Source organism: Vicia villosa, linkage group LG3, assembly GCF_029867415.1.
Source record: "Vicia villosa cultivar HV-30 ecotype Madison, WI linkage group LG3, Vvil1.0, whole genome shotgun sequence".
NCBI classification, from domain to species: Eukaryota; Viridiplantae; Streptophyta; class Magnoliopsida; order Fabales; family Fabaceae; genus Vicia; species Vicia villosa.
Genome location: NC_081182.1, coordinates 24,896,473 through 24,917,331, shown reverse-complemented (window position 1 = coordinate 24,917,331; position 20,859 = coordinate 24,896,473). Strand labels below are relative to the sequence as shown.

General features: G+C 35.2%; 2 protein-coding genes across 2 annotated transcripts; both read right to left on the bottom strand.

Moving 5' to 3' along the window:
• Positions 1–7,053: 7,053 nt before the first annotated feature.
• On the bottom strand, positions 7,054–7,951 carry LOC131655186 (uncharacterized). The gene is made up of 2 exons (XM_058925083.1): positions 7,781–7,951; positions 7,054–7,551 (listed from the first exon to the last, which is right to left on the bottom strand). Exons 1-2 carry the CDS (start codon positions 7,845–7,847, stop codon positions 7,304–7,306), a joined length of 315 nt encoding a protein of 104 aa, XP_058781066.1. The 5' UTR covers positions 7,848–7,951; the 3' UTR covers positions 7,054–7,303.
• Positions 7,952–9,390: 1,439 nt separating this feature from the next.
• LOC131660702 (uncharacterized) lies at positions 9,391–19,935 on the bottom strand. The gene is made up of 14 exons (XM_058929998.1): positions 19,611–19,935; positions 19,257–19,365; positions 18,897–19,143; positions 16,581–16,622; positions 15,981–16,052; positions 15,714–15,849; positions 15,416–15,573; positions 14,628–14,712; positions 14,084–14,253; positions 13,679–13,840; positions 12,534–12,692; positions 10,842–11,102; positions 10,176–10,448; positions 9,391–9,855 (listed from the first exon to the last, which is right to left on the bottom strand). The coding sequence occupies exons 1-14, from the start codon at positions 19,669–19,671 to the stop codon at positions 9,628–9,630; spliced, it is 2,163 nt and encodes a 720-aa protein (XP_058785981.1). The 5' UTR covers positions 19,672–19,935; the 3' UTR covers positions 9,391–9,627.
• Positions 19,936–20,859: the final 924 nt, after the last annotated feature.

Below are 20,859 nucleotides of genomic sequence, written 5' to 3'. Positions count from 1 at the left end.
CTTCAGCATCAGTCCAATCAGCTTCTAATTTCAAACTAGTTGTACCATCTTCAAAAGTAACCACAGGATATTTCCCTCGTGGGACAGATATCACACGCAATGTCCTGTCAGTTAGAAACTTGTATTTTATATATTTTTATTATATTCTACAGTACAGAAACATATGCATATATATACAAGTGAGTCTTGGAGACCAAGATCCAAGAATCATGCTAGCTATAATGTTTTGCCACTAATAAGGAAACTAATAATGCTAGGCTATTATTGTCTATTAATTATAATTTGATACTGTCATGACAGATCCAAGACATAATGGTTTATGTCTCTAACTCCCCCCTTCAAACTAGTGGTGACAGGATCACCCCAAGTTTGTCTCTAAGTTGATTGAATCGTGTATGGCTTAGGGGCTTAGTGAGACAGTCAGCAATCTGATCAGCTGTAGGAACATAGGCAATAACAATCTCATTTTGTAACACTTTATCTCTGACATAATGGACATCGATTTCAATATGTTTTGAACGAGCATGCATGACTGGATTGGATGCTAATGCCTTAGCACTTAAGTTGTCACACCATAGTATTGGTTTCCTTGGCAATGGAAGCTCGAGTTCAGCAAGTAGCGATTGAGTCCATGCTACTTCAGAAGCCCAATCAGCCAGTGCTCTATATTCAGATTCTGTACTTGATCTTGAGACTACCTTTTGTTTTCTTGAGGACCAAGAAACAAGAGTTTCACCAAGGAAAACACATTGGCCTGCCATTGATTTTCTGTCGTCAATATTAGTGGCCCAATCAGCATCTGAAAACCCTGTTATGTCCAGATCAGTTGATTGCTTGATATGTAAGCAATAATTGATGGTGCCTCTGAGATACCTCAAAATCCTTTTTATGCCTTGCTAGTGATCAACCGTAGGTGAACTCATATATTGGCTGAGTTTGTTGACAGAGAATGCTATGTCTGGTCTTGTGTGTGTCAAGTATTGCAATCCTCCTATGGCTTGCCTAAACACAGTTGGATCTTGTAACTTGTCCCCCTCAACTGTGAATTGCTTCCCCGTTACCATAGGGGTTGGACAAGATGAAGCATGTTCCATGTTGAATTTCTTCAACAAGTCACCTATGTATTTGGATTGCTTGAGGTACATGCCACTTGCATCTCTATGGGCCTCTATTCCCAAAAAATAGTGTAGCTCACCCAGGTTCTTTAATGAGAAAACAACATTGAGTTGTTTGATAAAAGCATCAAGAACCATGGTGTTGTTGCCTGTAACTATGATGTCATCAACATAGATGAGGAGAAAAATAATATGGTTTTTACCTTTGAGTGTAAAAAGAGAGGAATCACTTTTTGTATTTCGAAATCCCCAGCTAAGCAGTGCATTTTTGAGACTATCAAACCAAGCTCGTGGTGCCTGCTTCAATCCATAGATTGCCTTCGATAGTTTGCATATGTGATTTGGTTTAGTTAAATCTACAAATCCCATTGGTTGGTGCATGAATACTGTTTCTTTGAGAGATCCATTGAGGAAGGCATTGTTGATGTCTAATTGCTTGATTTTCCAATTGGAATGAACTGCAATTGAAAGGATGATCCTGACAGTGCTTGCTTTAACCACAGGACTAAATGTCTCTTCATAGTCTAGTCCTGGTGTTTGTTGGAAACCTTTGGCAACTAAACGTGCTTTCCTTCTTTCTATAGATCCATTTGCTTTGTACTTGGTCTTGAAAACCCATTTGCAATCAATGATATTTTCTTGGTTTTGTTTAGGCACTAGTGTCCAAATGTTGTTCGACATTAGAGCTTGAAATTCATTTTGCATTGCTTCTTTCCATTGGGGTCTTGTGAGGGCTTCTTTGGCATTGGTAGGATCCACGTCATCAATACACGTCTCAGTTATTCCAATGTATGGTAATTTTGGTTTGTGAATGCCGGATTTGCTTCTGGTACGCATACGTGTGTCTGAGTCAGTGCTAGGGCCTGCTTCTGCGATGTTTTGATGAGTGATGTTTGGTGCTTCAAAGTGATCCATGGCCTCATGTACTGAGTTGTTTACTGGTGAACTATTGTTTCCATGATCTGTCTCAATGTGATTGTCTTGAACATCTTCAATTTGAGTTGTTTCTTCTGCATTTTCCAGGTTATTGCCAGTTTGAGTTGCTTCTACAATTACTGGTGTAGGATCACTATTTTGAGAATTACCTGCATGATGTAAGGGAAATGAAACAAAATTTTCAGTTAGTGTTTTTAAAGGACTTCTTGTATTGAGAAATCCATCATGGAATGGAAAATGATCTTCATTAAATATGACATGTCTTGAGGTGAAGATTCTTCCATGGGAATTGATGCATTTGTAGCCTTTGTGTGAGTTGCTATAGCCAAGAAATACACATCTGGTTGTGTGAAACTGTAACTTATGTTGATTGTATGGTTTAAGGCAAGGATAACAAGCACAACCAAAAGGTTTTAATAATGTGTAATCTGGTTTCTTATGGTATATGAGGTAGTAGGGACTCTCATTTTGAGTGACTACTGAGGGTAACCTGTTTATAAGATATACTGCAGTAGAGAAGGCTTCCCACCAATAATGTAAAGGCATTTGAGCTTGAGCAAGTAAGGTTAGTCCAAATTCAGCAATGTGCCTATGCTTTCGCTCGGCTCTGCCATTTTGTTGTGAGGTATAGGGACATGACATTCTAAATTGTATACCTGTTTCTATGGCAAGTTTTTGTACTGGTTTATATTCACCCCCACCATCACATTGAATTGTTTTGATCCTTTTATTGAATTGATTTTCTACCAAGTTTTTAAATTGAATGAAAACTTGTGCAGTATCAGATTTTTGTTTCAAAGGATAAATCCATGTAAATCTACTAAAATCATCAACAAAGTGAACATAATATTTGAACCCTGATGGTGATGTTGTTGGTGCAGGGCCCCATACATCAGTGTGAACCAACTCAAGGGTTTCCTGAGCATGGGAGGAGGAAGATTTAAAAGGTAACAAATGCATTTTTCCATATTGACAGGCCTCACAAAAACTAAAGTGATCACTGTGTGACAGTTTCACATTACAACTTTTTAAGACTTTATCTAGGACTTTATTGTTAGGGTGACCAAGTCTTCTATGCCAGCTTTCTTTGACAGATATATAAGCATGTGGATCTTTTTCAATCCCCGAGAGCTGGTATAATCCCTCCTTAAGTGTCCCTCTTAGTATTTCCTTCCCTGTCAGCTTGTCCTTCACAAAGCAAGAATTGGCATCAAACTCAATAAGAATGTTATTGTCAGCAGCTAGTTTAGACACACTCACGAGATTTTTGGTAATGTTAGGCACATATAACACATTATGCAAATTGAGTGATTTAAGTTTGGAGGAACCTGTGGCCACAATTTTTAATTTCTCACCATTTCCAACAACTAAGGAATTCTTACCATGATGCTCAGTCAGATCTTGAAATTTGTCAGTATGATGTGTCACATGGTTACTTGCACCACTGTCAAAGTACCAGTCACAATCTTGCACATAATTTTGTGATGCGTGGAATGCATTGTGTGGTCCATGGTTTCCACCATCTGCTGGTTGGTTTGATCCTTGATAGGCTTTGTCAAACCTGTAGAAGCACTGTACTGCTGTATGGCCAATTTTAGAGCAGACCTGACATGTTGGTTTTGAGTTTCTGCCACGTCCTCTTCCACCTCGCCAACCTCTAGAGTTGGAGCCTCTCCAATTTCCATTGGAGCCAAACTTGTTACCTCTCCAATTGCCTTGGTGATCAGTTTTGTGAGCCAAGTTTGCTGAGGAATTGATGCTTAAGTTGTTGAGACTATTTAGCTGCTCAATTCTGCTTTCAAAACTTAGCAATTGGGATTGCAAATCAATCCAGCTCAAAGTAGTTTGGTCAGAAAGTTTAACAACTACAGGATTATACTCTGAGTCGAGACCATTTAAGGTTTGAATAATAAGATCTGAGTTAGAGACTGGATTACCTGCAAGTTTCAGTTTGTCAGAAAGGTTTTTCATCTTGATGAGATAGTCTTGCATTTTCATCTCTCCTTTCCTTAAACTGTGAAATTCTGACTTTAAATAGATGACTCGAGACCTTGTGTGTGCACCGGCTAGGCTTTGGGCTTCTTCCCAAAGTTCCTTTGAGTTTTCACAGTGTAGAAGTTGTGTTGCAAGATCTTGAGTCATAGAGTTCTTCAACCAACCAAGGAGTTGTTGATCGCATGCCTGCCAGTCTTCATAGGCCGGATTCAATTGCTTGATTGTTACTGCATCAGCATCGGTATTTGTGGTGAACTCAGCAGGACACAACTTTGTCCCTAACATGTATCCATCTAGTTTGCAACCTCTAATTATAGGCAATACTAACGATCGCCATAGGGGATAATTATCCCTGTCCAACTTGACAGAAACAGTTGATGGAAGATCATTCTTGGTGTTTGAATTTGCAGCGGATGCCATGAAAAGAGAAAAAAAAAAGAAAAAGAAAAAAAAAAAAGGAATGGGTCGAGGGCCTTTAGGGCAATGAAGCTCTGTTACCAAGTTAGAAACTTGTATTTTATATATTTTTATTATATTCTACAGTACAGAAACATATGCATATATATACAAGTGAGTCTTGGAGACCAAGATCCAAGAATCATGCTAGCTATAATGTTTTGCCACTAATAAGGAAACTAATAATGCTAGGCTATTATTGTCTATTAATTATAATTTGATACTGTCATGACAGATCCAAGACATAATGGTTTATGTCTCTAACTCTGTCAACTCGTTCGACACTTAAATAAAAATCACCATAATTAACTTGTACAAGATGATGGACCATAAAAATATTAAATAACACAATCAATTGGTAATCCAGTTCGATGCAACATGCACCTATGTCTGGAGGATTGGCTTCCAACCTAATAAAGGAAATTCACTATTAGTAGCTTAGAGTTAGTACAATCAGTCTTACTAGCAACAATAAATCCTATGTTGTTCAATATTTTTCCCTAACACTATCCAATAACTTTATATTTAGGACCTTCCCTAAATATGAGACACTCTCTTACTTTCTTTTTCTCTCAAACATTAACCCCTAGTATTTGGTTTACAATCACTAAACCATAGTGATCAACTTCAATCAAAACTATGAGTGATGTTAAATCTTTCAACTCAACAAGACAAACCTATAACTATGCCAAATTACTGAAATATAGTGTGATGTACATAAAATAATAAGGACTCTTGTAAACCTAGCACTCTAAAATTTTCAATGTGAACGATTGAATTCCAATGCACATTTGAACACCTTATATAGCATAATAATTTTGGGATTTTTTTCATGGATATTTGATTTGATTTCGTCCAAAAGTAATGCACAATCTGTTGGTTATTTGTTACATAAATCTCTCCAACAAGAGATTATTTGTTTCAATTTTAAATATCCATTTAAATTGGAATTAATCTTCTTCCAACTGTCAAACAAATCACCTAATCATATTGCTAAACAATAGCAATAAAATTTGATCCAAAATTTGACCAGAGAATCTCTCAAAATGATATAGCACTGACCTATTGCGCAAGGCTCGGATGTCGTACCATGTTGGGACATCGTGTTAAGCATATGTCCCTTCTGTAGCTTAAGCAAGCTAGAACAATCTTGAGCACTTTGAACACTTCTCCATTTTATTGTTTTACAAAATACAGTCAATCCAAAGAGTCAATCCACAAGGAACTTCAACACGAATATTGTATACCTGCTTGATATTTGAGATGTTTTACAAAAGATAATCTCAGAATTTATAGGACACTCACATTTACTTGAACTGGTGTCATCTCATTTGAACTTCTAGAGATGAGTTTTGTGTTTCGCATCTTATTGTCACAAATGCAAGTCTTTTATATGAACCATGATCGGACCTTCCTATTACAACACCAAACCCCAACTTGGATGCCTCTGTGTGAACCCATTGGATGATCACGAAATTCAAACTCTTGTCCATTTGTAAATTGGTTGCAAACATCTACCTCTTTCACATCATCATGTTTGGCATTCGTGGACACAGTAGATTTTGGAAAATTATCAGGATGCATTATATCTAATACAAACAATAATAGAGAATATTCAGAAAACATATTGAAATGAACACTGAACTATTTCAGAAATGCATAACCGTAGGAATTCATTTAGAATTCATAAATGCATATTCTGACGCAGCGTAACTTTTTCAGTTCAGAAACTAGATTAATGTGAACAATAAAGAATGAAATAAATTATCTTTACCTTAAATCAAGCTTTTTTTTCTCCTTATGATGTGATGCAATATAAGAATAAAGTTTTGAAATGGCAACCTTAATTGAGAATAGAAAGATTTTTTTCAAAGGTTTTAAGACAAAATGAAAGTTGATCATAGAGAAAAACAGCATACATAATTTAATTTTGTTTAATTAAAAATCATGTTTGATTATTTCGGAAATGCACTTGTAACTGACATATAAAGGTGACAGATTTCAAATTCCCACTTCACAAGTTCGAAAATACACTTATAAATTTATCAGTGAATTAAATTAAAAAACATATTAATAGGATGAGTCTAAAGATGCATCTCCGAATTAAATTTTAAGATGAAACTCAGTTGTAGAGTGTTTTGGTAAGACACGGGATATGTCTGAAAATGCATTTTTAAAATCTAAGACATTTTCAAATTTTCTTTGTAAAATATGAATATGTATTATGTACTAATTTGTGCTGCATGTCATTTATATAACTACGTGTACATTTTTGTTATATATATATATATATATATATATATATATATATATATATATATATATATATATATAACACAAGAAAATTTCTTTAGCCACCTCCCTATGGGGGTCACCCCCAGCGAAAATCCCAAAATACCCCTGCTTCGGAAATAAACTTCCGAAGCGCTTTTTTTTTTAAAATTTCCATAATTCGGAAGTGCATCTCCGAAAACACCTCATGGGGGGGTGTCTTCGGAGATGAACTTCCGAAAACACCTCATGGGGGTGAATTCGGAAATGAACTTCCGAATTATGCAGAAACTGTGTTTTTTTTTTATGTTTTTTCTTAAACTGTCTCGCATTTTAATTAAACGCAAACGCCAAATAAAAATAAGCAACAGATAAACTGAAAATACTAATATGATAAATCCAATCCAAAAACACTGTGCGAAAGATACAATCCGAAATCAAAACAAAACAAAACACGTCAAACAAAACAAAAACACGTTATTCTGCCCGACGAGCGTTACAAAATACACATCAAACAAAACAAAAACACGTTATTCTGCCCGATGAACGAACTCCTCCGAATGAAGATAATTATACCAATCCTCATCCCACTCAGTCTCAGAACCATCAGCGTTGATCATGACTCTCACGCCTGAAGACTGAGCCTGCACGTCCGAGCCATGGACCCCCAGAGGACGAGAAGCAGAACCAGTCAAAACCTTCTTCTTCTCCTTCACCTCCTTCACTCCGCGAGAGCACGAGGTTGAAGAACCCTTTCTTCCCTTAGCGTCACCCATTCCTGCGTAAAAATGAAGAAAGAAAGGTCCATGAGACCTCCTTTTATAAAAGAAGAAAGGGGACAAAAACGCTTGGGAAATAGACAAGTCATTAAAGAACAAAGACGTTGGAAACCAGCGACACGCCGTCAAAGAAGTCAGAACGCATGCACACAAACTTCAAAGAAACAGGCACAATAAACAAAGGCGTTAAAAATAAAGTACTTGCAAATTAAAACGGACACTCCCTACCCTCTCTAGCCGACGCAGTCTGGGTCTCCCTACCCTGTCTAATGCGTGCTGATTGGTTGTCTGACATGTTCCTGTAAAAAATTGAAATCGATTAATATGCGAGACAAAATAAAAAACTAAAAAATTTGAACTTCTGATACAATTCGGAAGTTCATTTCCGAAAACTGGGATGGAGGTGTTTTCGGAAATGAACTTCCGAAACATCCATGCGATGGAGTTTTCTGCAACTTCCATGGCAGACCCCAAAATCAAACATAAAACCAATTCAAAAAGCTTCTAAACAACCTAAATACTACTAACAACCAGTCCATATATCATTTATGCAATTGAAACCCTAAATAACATGCATTTGAATAATGAATCTAACAAATTCAAAACTTACAAATTGAGTGATTTGTGGGCTTTTGAATGTTGTATAGCAATGTGATTGGAGCCTTGATGCAGCCTTGGAAGTGTGTTTGCACAAATTTTCGCCTTTGCTTGTTTTTTATTTGAGTTAGGGTAAATGAATGGGGGAGGGGGAGTGTTTTGATAAATCTGCATAACGCGCAGCATTTCGGAAGTTCACTTCCGAAATGTTGTTTTCGGAAATGAACTTCCGAAATAAGACAATTTTTTCAAGAAAAAAGGCGTTTTCGGAGATGCATCTCCGAAAACACCTTTTTCTTGCATTTTCGGAAATGAATTTCCAAAGTCAGGGGTAGTATGGGGTTTTCACCAGAGGTGGACTAGAAGATAGGGAGGTTGGCAAAGAAATTTTCTAACACAAACACTTCTATTAATTGTGTTTGTATTTTATATATATATATATATATATATATATATATATATATATATATATATATATATATATATATATATAAAACAAATTAGTAGTACATAATACATATTCATATTTTACAAAGAAAAATTGAAAATGTCTTAGATTTTAAAAATGCATTTTCAGACATATCCCGTGTCTTACCAAAACACTCTACAACTGAGTTTCATCTTAAAATTTAATTCGGAGATGCATCTTTAGACTCATCCTATATATATATATATATATATATATATATATATATATATATATATATATATATATATATATATATATATATATATATATATATATATATATATATATATATATATATATATATATATATATATATATATATATATATATATATATATATAGTTTTACACGGTTCAATCATTCACTTCTATTAATTGTGTTTGTGTTTGGAAAATACATTTCAAATCTAGAAGAAAACTTATTTATTTTTGGCACCTTAAAACACAAATCCATACAATTTTAAATATTAAAACCTGAATTCCATAATCTTGCTCGTTTCCATAAAACTTCCAGAAAACTGACTTATAATAATTTCCTAATGCTTTTTGTATAACAATTTACCATGAAAATTAAATAGTTGTTTGACGTTAAAGTAAATTTCCTTTTTTTTTTCCCTCCACTCTCTAGAAGAAATAAGACTGTCCATCCATAGAATTTAGAAGTTGCCGATGGTCAATAATTATCAAATAATTTTATTTACGAATTTGACAAAAGAAAAAAATAATGCCGTAGAATGTTTGGCAACAAACTTATAATCTTCATGCAAAGAATATTGAGAATGTGGAAACATTTACTAATTTCTAGTTCACAAATGTCAACAGCTGTACTTCTAACTTTTTTTTTATGGAAGCTGTACTTCTAACTTTTTTTTATGTTTGGAGTTACGTAAAAATCACAGTGGAGACGCACGTTTTGTAAAAGATACCAATAGTAACTTCTAAAAATCACAGTGGAAGGGTGTGAAACGTGAGGTGGCGGTGGCCCATTAGGTTTCCAAACATAGGCTAACTTAGTCAGATAATTTGTGTAGAATTATCGATAAATAGAGCCAATAAGCTACCTTCAATCTATGACTAGAACGCAAAGCTAAAGCTGAAATAATGTCTAAAGCAAATTTGTGAACCTCAGGCTTCACTGCCATTCGAATTAGCATTACTGTCCATTCCCCTGGCGCCAACTGCACCACGTCACGAATGTATTGAAAGCCTTTTCCAATCCTAGCGAGGATAGTACTCTCCTGAAATGTTCAGAAAAGAAAAACTTAAATATATACATTTGTCACCTTCCCCTCCCTCCTTTCTCTCATCCTACCAGACATAACAGACTCAACCCAACCAAAAAACCTTATCCTTCAGCATTGTCAGTGAGGGATATGGGTTCCGGGTTTAAACAACACTAAAAGTACGGTGCCTTATACTACCACCCCATCATCGGGTTCATGTACTTCACCCCACATTGCCATCAAGAACCTATCTACATGACACGGGAGCCATAAGAAACTTTGCATTGCCCTGGGTACACACACAGTTTTTTTTTAACAAAAGACAATACTAGTACCTCAAAGAGAAATATCCTCTGGTCTTGAGGCTTCCCATTTAATGCACAGTCAATCACTTCATCTTGTAGAAACACATCAGCTGCATCAACTATATCCCGGAGAAGGAAAAGACGCACTCTGTGACCCTTCTCTGATAATATGAATAACAAAAGATCTTCAGTCGAATCAACAACAGCATGCATGTCAAATAATTTCCAAACTGAAGGATTTGAGAACTTTTCAGGATTAGGGTCTCCAGTTAGCTCTGAGGCTTGTTCGGATATTGCTGCTACCTGAAACAAGAATGGCAGTCATACTATATTTAGTCCAAAGTTGCATAATAATTCTATCCAGAAGAATATTCAAATTTTACTGCAGAAACAAATGGGATTCGCATTTACAATGCACCATACTTGAGGGTTACTGATTATACATTTCTAAGAGCAAGCCCAGCTAAAAGAAGCTATGATACATCTTAGTGATCATAATTTATGTGCTTACTGTGTGGGTGTGTGGGTGGTTATATATGAAACACAAATGTTATGATATATACAACGCAAGTAGTTATATTTCAACTATGTGAATTTCAGTTTTAAATTGGTGAGCTTTCAAAAACTATTGGAGTCAACATTCCAGATAACAATTACACTGTGTCGCTGAGTAGAAAAAGCCTAGATATATCATACCAGGCGCTCTAGCCGATTCCACCTTATCGAACCATTATTACGAATGACAAGTTCCCTCAAAATTCTTCTCATATCAGGACTTGGGTCTGCTATAAGTCTTCCAATTACAAAAGGATATGCACTCTCGATGACCTTAAAATCAGGATCCAGAGCTTTAGCTGTCCCTTCTAGTGATCCCAGTGCTCTTATAACCAGAGCATAGTCCGGTGGGAGGGAGAAGTTAAATTCATACATGATAGCATATAGTTGGTTCATGACTCCCTGAAATCCAAAGAAAGATTGAACTTTAAATGTGAAGTGGCATGATACCCTGAAATTGTACTTTAGATAGATATGAAAACAAGTGATGGTTGTTGGCGTTATGAGGAAAGCATCAATGAAATTTTATTAATTTAAAAAACAATTTCGAGGCTTTCAAGCCCAGCATGGAGAGATAATAAAGCAAGGCAGATTTTAGAGCACTGTTATATAGATGTCACCAGGCAGTAGGTAAATCATGAGTATCAAGTAGTCCCAAGTTGATTAGAAAAAGTTAAGGTTGGGTGAAGCAGAGATGTCTCTCTCAATTGTGTGGTTCTCTTAGTCCAATGTGATGATCCAACCAAGTGTTAAGGGCTCCACTGAAAGTCCCAATAGTGGCATCAGAGCCCTGTTTGACTTGATGGGGGAGCCGGAGTAGTTTTTAGTGTTGGATCAAGGACATGGAGAGTCTCACACTTGAGAGAAAGAATGTTGTGATGTATCAAGTGTGAGTTAAAAGTCCCACATTAAATGGAAGAGTAGATGTTAAACATCATATAAATGAGAAGACTCATTCACATGATGAATTAAGGTTTTGGGCGAGGATGTGGGGTCTCTCTCTCTCACTTGTGTGATCGCTCTTAGTTCAAAGTGATGATTCAACCAAGTGTTAAAGGCTCCCCTTAAAGTCCCAACAAGTTGGGGGACTATTAAAAACCTAAAATAAATGACAAATGGTAGTTGTCTTGTCACATTTTTGTGTGCGCTTGGTGGATTCACATGAATGAAATTATAATTTATTCAACTTAAATGAAAAAAATGTACAGCAGCATAGAAGAATAAGCCCTTCTCGTGTACAACCACTCCCCTCCTAAAAAATTGAAATTTAGTAAAATGCCTGAAAAGCCAATTAACTGAGTATCGCCCACTAGTCTCTCTACATATTTGAGGCCAACTGGCAACAGAGAGCGAGTATCGTCACACCTGTCTCTCTACATATTTGAGGCCAACTGGCAACAGAGAGCGAGTATCGTCACACCTGTCTCTCTACATATTTGAGGCAAACTGGATACAAAGACCCATCTGTTGACCTCCAACAAGAGGCCAATAAGAGACTACTTATTACTTATCCCAGTGCAGGGTTTGCATCAAAGAGTTAACCTTTAAATTTCAGCCCTTCCTATCTCTATTGATAATCACAATAGAGAAGCATAATTTGTGCACAGCCAGTCCTTCCCAATGTAGTTCCTACCAAGCCTCTCAATTTACAATTGAGAAAATGCTCTGAACTATCTGCTTTGTGATATTAAAGCTGATGACCAAAATATAATACCAGCTACAGCTATTACCCAGCAAACAATTGATCCTTAGATGCAGATAAAATACAAACAAATCAGGAAATCTTGAGAAGCAAACAATTGATCCTTAGATGCAGATAAAATACAGACAAACCTGGAAATCTTGAGATTCACTAGTCCGATGACTCCTGTCAGAAAAGGATGCTTGCAGTGCATCAGAAACTAAATGTATATCAACCCCTTCAGGAATAAATCCCAAAGAAAGGAAGTCATTTGCCAAGCCCAGAGAGTCGCGATTAACAAAGTGCACAATCTGCAAGAGAGAGAGGAACTTAGTACTAGACACGGACAATTAGGGAAATTTGGGTATCTCAGCAAGGTGTTATATCACAGTACAGAGAGATTTCAAAATGAAATAATTAATATACAGACAATGAGAATTCAGGTACATTTCATCCTTGAGAATAAACTTATCAGATATCTGTATCCAATGAATAAAAGGATTTTTGTTAGGACCCAATACGAGAAGGTGCTTAAGTAATTAGTAGAGTGGCTAAGTAGAGTTAATTAGATTATTTATATGTGGCCCATTAGAGTGAAATAATAAAAGGCCCATTAGAGTGAAATAATACAATGTTCTCTTTATTTATATATAAAGGGGAATTGTTAGAAGTCGGAAGGTATGAAGGGAATAACTTTCTTTTAGGGCCATAGTAGGATACCTCTTTGTGTTGTGTCCGCGATTTGCTCATGGAGTAGTTAGAGAAATCTTCTACTACTATTATTGTTCTATTAACAATAAAATACTACTATTTATCCATTGTTATATTTTCAGTAATGTTTACTTAATGTGGGGTTCCCACCAATTTTTTATATTTTCGAATATCATTGGCAACATAAACGAAATTCCCTCTAAATATGCATGAAATTTTCTTGGAAGTTAGACACATAGACCCTCTAAGAGAGATCATAAAAAAGTTATTCCAAAATGAAAAAGAAGACGTAAAGTAGTCAAAATACAACACATGCATGGATCACAAATAGGAAGACCGTTCCTAAGTTGACATACATCACCCACATTAAATGTTAAACTCGTAGAAATAAGTATGAAGCCTCTTACGAGGAGAAAGAAACAACTCCGGTGCCAAATGTTGGTATGTCTATCATCCTTAATGCACATCGACCTTTTCAAACTTTTTTTTCCATTGAGAAATTGCTATCAAATGTGGTGGAAAATATGTTGCACTAACTAATTTAAGTTACACCCATTAAAATTAGTAATGTTCAAACATTTCTCACCATTTGAATAAGTCCAATACGATAATGCCTAGGAATATCCCCCATCATTCCAAAGTCAAAATATGCAAGTGATCCATCATTTGTCGCAACAAGGTTTCCCGGATGAGGATCGGCATGAAAGTACCCATCCTCAAGCATTTGTCTCAGAGAGCAGTATAATCCCTACAAAATCATGAGAAAGATACTAGGACATCAATTGGTAGTACGTGAAGTTTTAAGTAAACATGCAGTTAATTATAGCCAAAAGAAAATGCATGGGCGCATTTAATAATTTTCATAAATATGTGTAAGCATACTAATTTAAATAAATACACGCACACTCAGACGAGCAAAGGCATGAAAGAGATATATCATGCATATAAACTGTTGTTAGCATGAGACCAAGAAAACTTGGGTGGCTTATACCTGGTCAATGAGTTCCCTTCTGTTCAAAGAAGCTTTACTCAAGCCTGTCTCATCTGTAAGTTTAATTCCATCTAACCACTCCATAGTCAGTATAGTGGTGCATGTATAGTCCCAGTATATTTTGGGAGCTTTGATTGATTTTGTTCTATTGTTTTTTATACTACCTCCGCCTGCATATATGTGGCCCTGTTCATCAGCATATAACCAAAAGAAACACTAGTCCAAATTGCATTCTAAAGAACTATGCATCATGTAAGTAAAGGGACAAAAATGTATGACACATTACAAATGCACATTGCCCTCTCATATTTGAGGACAATCATCAGTTCTGAATACCAGCAAGTTAGGGTTTTCATATGTAAATTGCTCCAAAGCGGATATTAAAAAGATCAAGGAGAAAATGCTTCAAGTAAAATATGGTTAAGCATTGAGCATTTTGAATTTGGGATTACAAAATAGGGTTGAACACTTGAACTAGGCACATGCCAAAGGTACAATCAAAGAAAACAGCAAATGGAATTTTTGCCACAGATGTTGAACTTACTTGAAGATGAACAGTAGAGAGAAGCAAATCGCTCAGCATTTTTCCCCTCTAGGACATAATCAATTTCATCAAACATGTGCCTGACCTGTTGCATTAAATTACAATGAATAATATATAAAGTAATTGCAATGTAAACTGAAATATAACTGTCTCCATAGTAGTTGGCTGGTACGGTGATCATGCTTAGACACATTTGAAAATAAAACCATATTTTTTGAAGTGGGTTTCAAATATTATGTTAGGCTCTTTTGAAATAACATAATAGCAAAATGGAATTATTTGTCCCTATAGTTTTGTTGAATTAAAAGAAAGATACACAGAGGAATATACTCCCCTCTCACTGGAATTTTCCAGTCAAACGACTAAGACAATCAGATAATAAAATCCCCCTCTCAAGAATATATATATATATATATATATATATATATATATATATATATATATATATATATATATATATATATATATATATATATATATATATATATACTGAACAACTTAAGCCAGGAACTAACTAACTATCCTAACAAACAACAGAAAGGATAACAGACTTACAAACTAACTATAGAATAGAGATAATAAATTTTTGTTTTTTCAATGATAAACTAACAAAGGCATAGCACGCTGCACAATATCAGCACTCCTAACATATTATTTAATCAATATTAGGTGAAAAATAGGTCACAATATCAGCACTCCTAACATATTATTTAATCAATATTAGGTGAAAAATAGGTCACGTACAAAGCAGATAAAGAGTTTGTGTGCTCTAAGGTAAAGGAACTCACCATTTCATTAACTGCAACTAGAAGATCTTTGCGAGCTTTCGCAAACCGTTTAAATTGGCCCCCAATCATATGGAATAGCAAAGCATCAAGGGTCAACGAAAGTGACATGCCAGGCCTCTGAACTTTAACAGCTACAAGTTCTCCAGAATGCAGGTGAGCTGCAACACTTGAAGCAACAAAAGTAAACACTTCAATCTTCCTCAAACATGTCCATATTACTCTGAAGTTCCAAATTTAAGAAGAGGCCGAACAAATATGCAAACAGAGTAAAATGCTATTACTTTTGCTGGTAACAAACCTTTATAAACCTGCCCTAACGATGCTGCTGCAATAGGTGCTGGGCTAATGTCACTAAAAATTTCATCAATAGGAGCACCAAGTTGGGTTTCAATAGATCTGATTGCAACATCAGTTGGAAATGGAGGTATTTGATCCTAGCATGAATAAAAGTTTATAAGTTTTCGTCAATACAAGATAACAAAAACAGAAGCACGGAAAAAGTCAATATATGCATCTACAGTGCTTGATTGATTTCACTGAAGTAAAATGGAAGAATCCAGTGTACCTGTAACTTAGCAAGTTCTTGACAGTATACTGTTGGTAATATGTCAGGTCTAGTGCTCAATGCCTGCCCGAGCTGTATTCATGTGCAGACTACGTCAAACAAAATAAACATATTGATACATTCAATATAACAAGTATACTTTGTAATGATGATATGTGAAACCCATATTTAAGTGTTTTCAGAAAGAAAAAACAAAACCAAAACAAAACCTCGGAGAGTAATATAAAATAAAAAGGGGGTAACTATTGTTAGAGCTTAAGAACTGGAAACATGATTATTGATTTCTATGAGTAAAGGCAAAATAGATAAGGCAGGTGATTTATTTTGAAATAAAACAGATAAAAAAACATTTCATTCTATAAAATTATGGAAAGCCTTTGAAATGGTCAAGTTATTTTACATAAGGAACCAGACAAAAACTTACTTTAGAGTAATAATAAGTTTGTATGATAAAGAGAATAATGCTAATGAAAAGTGCATATACCAATGCCAAACTACAGCACAAACATCGTAGTATAAAAAAGAGTAAGGCAGTAAATGAAAGAAAAAGACATAACGAAACCAGAAACCAACATGAAATAACCTGTGAAAGAAACTTGCCTTAATGTAGAAAGGACCCAAGCGTATTAGAGTTTCACGAAACTGCAAAAAATTGTACTGATAATATATCACTGTTCATTCCTGTCAGTTTTTTCACTAATAAGTATTAAAAAAATAAATATGCACTCTATTGCAGGAAGAATTGTCAGTGGAAGAAATATATGTGGTTTGTTAAATCTTGTAGGGCTTAAATACATGGTTGACACTTGAAGGCACGTTACAAGACACAATAGTCTTACATTGCCAACCCTTTACCAATATAATGCAGACACATTGTTGTAATTTTAATTTGAAAAATTGCACAATAGTTAAATTTATAGTCTTCGTTATTTGAGCTAGGCATTCTCAAAAAACTTTGTTTCCTTTCTTGACACTACTTAAGTCGACAAAGTTGACACTGTTTTTCTCAAGTGTAAGCATGGGAAAAAGTTGAGGATTTTCTCCCAAATCTGCCACGATTGCAAAGTGCACTGCACATATACAAGGAGGCAGGCAGAAAAATATGGGAAATTGAAGGGAGCAACCAGGTAGCAAGGAGTTAATCTTGCTGGTCCCAACCTGAGTGCTCAGCAATAACAATGACTTCATCTTAATCTTTCTCTGAAGAACCGTGGTGGTAATGAAGGATTAACCTCAAAACACTGCACAACTTGTGCCTTTGAATATTACCTTCTATTTGTTGCCTCCAATAGAGATGAAGCTACAGTGTGATATCAAGGAAAGAGAGTGAATTTCAAGAAGTCATGCCTCTCATTATCAGCTAATGAAACCATATTATAATTTGGAGTCATTGAGAAATAAGAAGAAAAGGTAACAGAAAGTGTATTTGCTCTTTCCATATTCAGTTCTAACTGATTGTATTGATTGGAAAGTTGGTTACAATAGTTTCTAACTGGTTGTATTTATAACAACCAGCTATAGCAGGTGATACAACTGACAACTGTCAGTAACACTAGATGCACTAGGCTAAACTAAGCTAAATCTCCTTATCTCTAAAAAAAGGTAAGAAAATGTACAGAGAATTTCAGAGAAAACTTGAGTCCAATCTTGACTGTATTTTTTAATGAATGCAATGAGAATAAAATTCAGTCTCTATACTTATAGAAGTCCAAATACAAGTGAAAGTGGTTTGCAATAACAAATTGTGACCAAAAATTTAACTACTAACTAGCAACTGAGTTTTAACAGAAACTTAGAGAAAGTATCTTGGGCAACAAGCTGCACATCATAACCAAACAAAACCAAGCTTAATTAACCTAGGCAACAAAAAACAGAAGTTAAAAAGAACCTTATGATCATATGAACAAACAATCATAACAGGATGAATACTCTAACAATTTTCAATTAAATTCACCGGGTATTAAAAGAATAAAAGGCCAGGCTGTTTATAAATACACACTGTGTTAAACTGACAAATTATCAAACATTAAGTGACCAGATTAAAACAGTGCGACAAAATAAGCACCCAGACAAATTCTTGAATGTCGACAGAGAAGGACATGAAAATGTAAATCGAATTGGTACATTGATTTTATCTCAGAGAAACAGAAACTATAATTAACATCACTGTGAAAAAAAATACTTTTACCCTCAAGATTGACAACAAGAAGAACAAGCAAAGCCGCTTCCCACAAAGCAGAATTGGCAGTAAGGATTTATGATTTGATTCTATAATGCCGATATCATGAATTTTACGCGCTTGAAATTTTACTTAAGTGATACAAGTTGCTTTCGGACAATGACCTAAAAATAACATTATCACATCTATCTATGTACTGAAACAGAGGACAAGTTAGTGTCCATGATAGACACCATTATCAATTCATTAATTCATAAGCACAAATAAAATTTGCATATTAGTTTGAGTTGATTCACACACTCAATTTGCTATTAACAATTCCATTTCCGTTTCGTTTGTTCCCCATTTCCCCTGCTAACAGGTTTCCATCTCCAATAAAAGAGGTTGCTTTGATAGTTTCTTTTGGTAGCATAACTGGTTTAAGCTCTCTACAATATCAAGGCAATTTACTGATGAATTTTTCATTTACATATTAAGGTTTTCAATTATTTAGTAACTGCAAATATGGAGTCGAGGAGTCTGCCTCTGGTAAATAGTGTACAAAATAAGGCTACCAATAATATACATGTGATGGATCAAACTCTTTCCTAGACCCTACCATAGTACCGAGTCAGAAGCTACACTGCCTATTTTTTACTCATGGCTAGTTCTCGATCAAATGCATAACAATGTATGTTTGTTTGTTAATTGCATATGCATAGGCTTATGGAAAGCATTGGCAACAGATAATCAATTACCTTAACCGCTCTTTTTTTTATGTCTTGAAGGAACAACTGCCACATAGTTAGCCTGAACACGTGAAATGAAATAATTCCAGCTCTGTACAACGCCAAAAAGGGACCAAACCGGTATATAGCATTGAAACTTTTAGAGCTGTAAGTTCCAAGAGCAAGCCCAAATTTATCTTCCAGCGATTCCCTCCTCCTCCTTGCATAATCAGGAGACGGCGTTTCACCGTGAACACTCGTGAAACCGGTAGAATATCTGAGCCATAATCCACCACAAACAAAAAATTGAAGATCACAAAACATAACCTGAACAAAATTAGTTTATATTAATCAAATCAAGTGTATATATAAGGAAGTAAATTCACTCACGAATTTTGATGCAACAGCCAAGAAGGGGGACAGGAATTCAACTTTCTCAGATATTCAAGCGGTATGCATTTGCCTAAAATAATCTCAGTTGCACTCTCATGTCGCAATTCTACATGAAAAAACCATTCACACTCTAATGAGACCACAACAACAAGCTATAACCAAAATAGAAAACTAACCTAATAAACATTCAATTCAATCATTTCAACAAGTAAATTTTAACTGTAATCATCCAAAGGAAGTTGCGTAATTGCGTTTGAATCGCTGGAAATTTTCTAGGGTGCAATGATCAAATGAAACAAGCAAAGTATTTGAAAGCGATGAGATTGCTGAAAAAGTTAGGTGAAAGATTACTTGCGGAGATAGGAATGGCACCGGCGTGACAGTAGAGAGCGGCGAAGGCATTCCTCCTCATTGATGTGGGGAGCGAAGGAGCTCAGTGAAGCAGGGTGAAAGAAGGGGAAGCATGAGAAAACGATGCACACCAATTGTTTGAAAAAATGCTTAGTCGCGGCGGAGAAGCCATTGTTTCGATTCGATTGTATAGCGGTGGTTAGTAGTGTGAGAAGCTGAAAGCGGAGGAAACTGCCACGTCTGGTAGTGTAATGTGAAGCCACTTGGCAGTTGACGCCAATTTTGTTTGGAGAACGATCTCCAGAGTATATAGATTGAATTTATTATTGATTATTGATTAAACTAGTAGTATATGTTTTTTACTTAGGAAAATAGAGAAGAAATATTCTTACTCCAAGAATATGATATTAACCCTTACTCTAAATCGGACAATTGATTAGAAGAATCAATAGTCTAGATTTGGAGTAAGTGTTAACTTATTTTTGGAGTAAAAATATCCCTCCTCACAAAAATAATAATGCAAACTTATAAGAATAAGGAGAATTTAGGCTGCCACCCAAAATTTGAACCCGAAATCCCAATATTTTTAAAATATCAAAAATACCCCTGATAAAAAAAATAAAATGATTTAACGAAATTTTTTATAGTTCATTTAAAATGTTTGATCGTTTATTCAAAATTTTCAGAAACATACATTTCAAAATTTTGGTAAAATATACAAGAGTTTTTATCGACAATTTCAAAATTTCTAGTAAAAACGCACACATTTCAAAATTGCTAGTAGAAATTTCCAGTAAAAGTGCATACATTTTGAAATTGCTGATAAAAATTTCGTGAGTTTTTACCGGTATTTTTTCAAAATTTTCGATATAGTTTTAAATTTCCGATAAAAACTCATAAAAATTATGATTTTTTATCGAAAATTTTCGATATTTTTTCAATTTTTCCAGTAAAAACTCAAACCTTTTGAAATTTGGTAACTTTAAGCAAGGATATAATGGTAAAAGCGTGCAATATGGGAAGTTGTCATGTATAAGTGAGGGGTGGCAAGTTAGTTCCTCAAAAATAAGACATAAGAGGAGTGGATTGTGGTATAGAGCATTGACACGTATATATGGTAAGATTGATGGCTCTTTAAATTTTGACAATAGTAATGGTTCGCTATGGCGGAGAGATATCCGTAATTTAGATATAGTTGTCATAAGGCATGTTGACCAATATTCGCTTAAAGAAAGTTATAAGATAACGT

What these genes read in the sequence shown, in the direction of transcription:
- LOC131655186 (XM_058925083.1), bottom strand. Translation starts at nt 7,847, where the DNA reads ATGTCAGACAACCAATCAGCACGCATTAGACAGGGTAGGGAGACCCAG. An exon ending in GACTGCGTCGGCTAGAGAGG is followed by an intron (nt 7,552 to 7,780) that starts GTAGGGAGTGTC and finishes ATTTTTACGCAG; the next exon opens with GAATGGGTGACGCTAAGGGA.
- LOC131660702 (XM_058929998.1), bottom strand. Translation starts at nt 19,671, where the DNA reads ATGAGGAGGAATGCCTTCGCCGCTCTCTACTGTCACGCCGGTGCCATT. An exon ending in GTTAGGGCAGGTTTATAAAG is followed by an intron (nt 15,574 to 15,713) that starts GTTTGTTACCAG and finishes CAAGTGTTGCAG; the next exon opens with CTCACCTGCATTCTGGAGAA. An exon ending in GTATTGGACTTATTCAAATG is followed by an intron (nt 12,693 to 13,678) that starts GTGAGAAATGTT and finishes TCTCTCTTGCAG; the next exon opens with ATTGTGCACTTTGTTAATCG.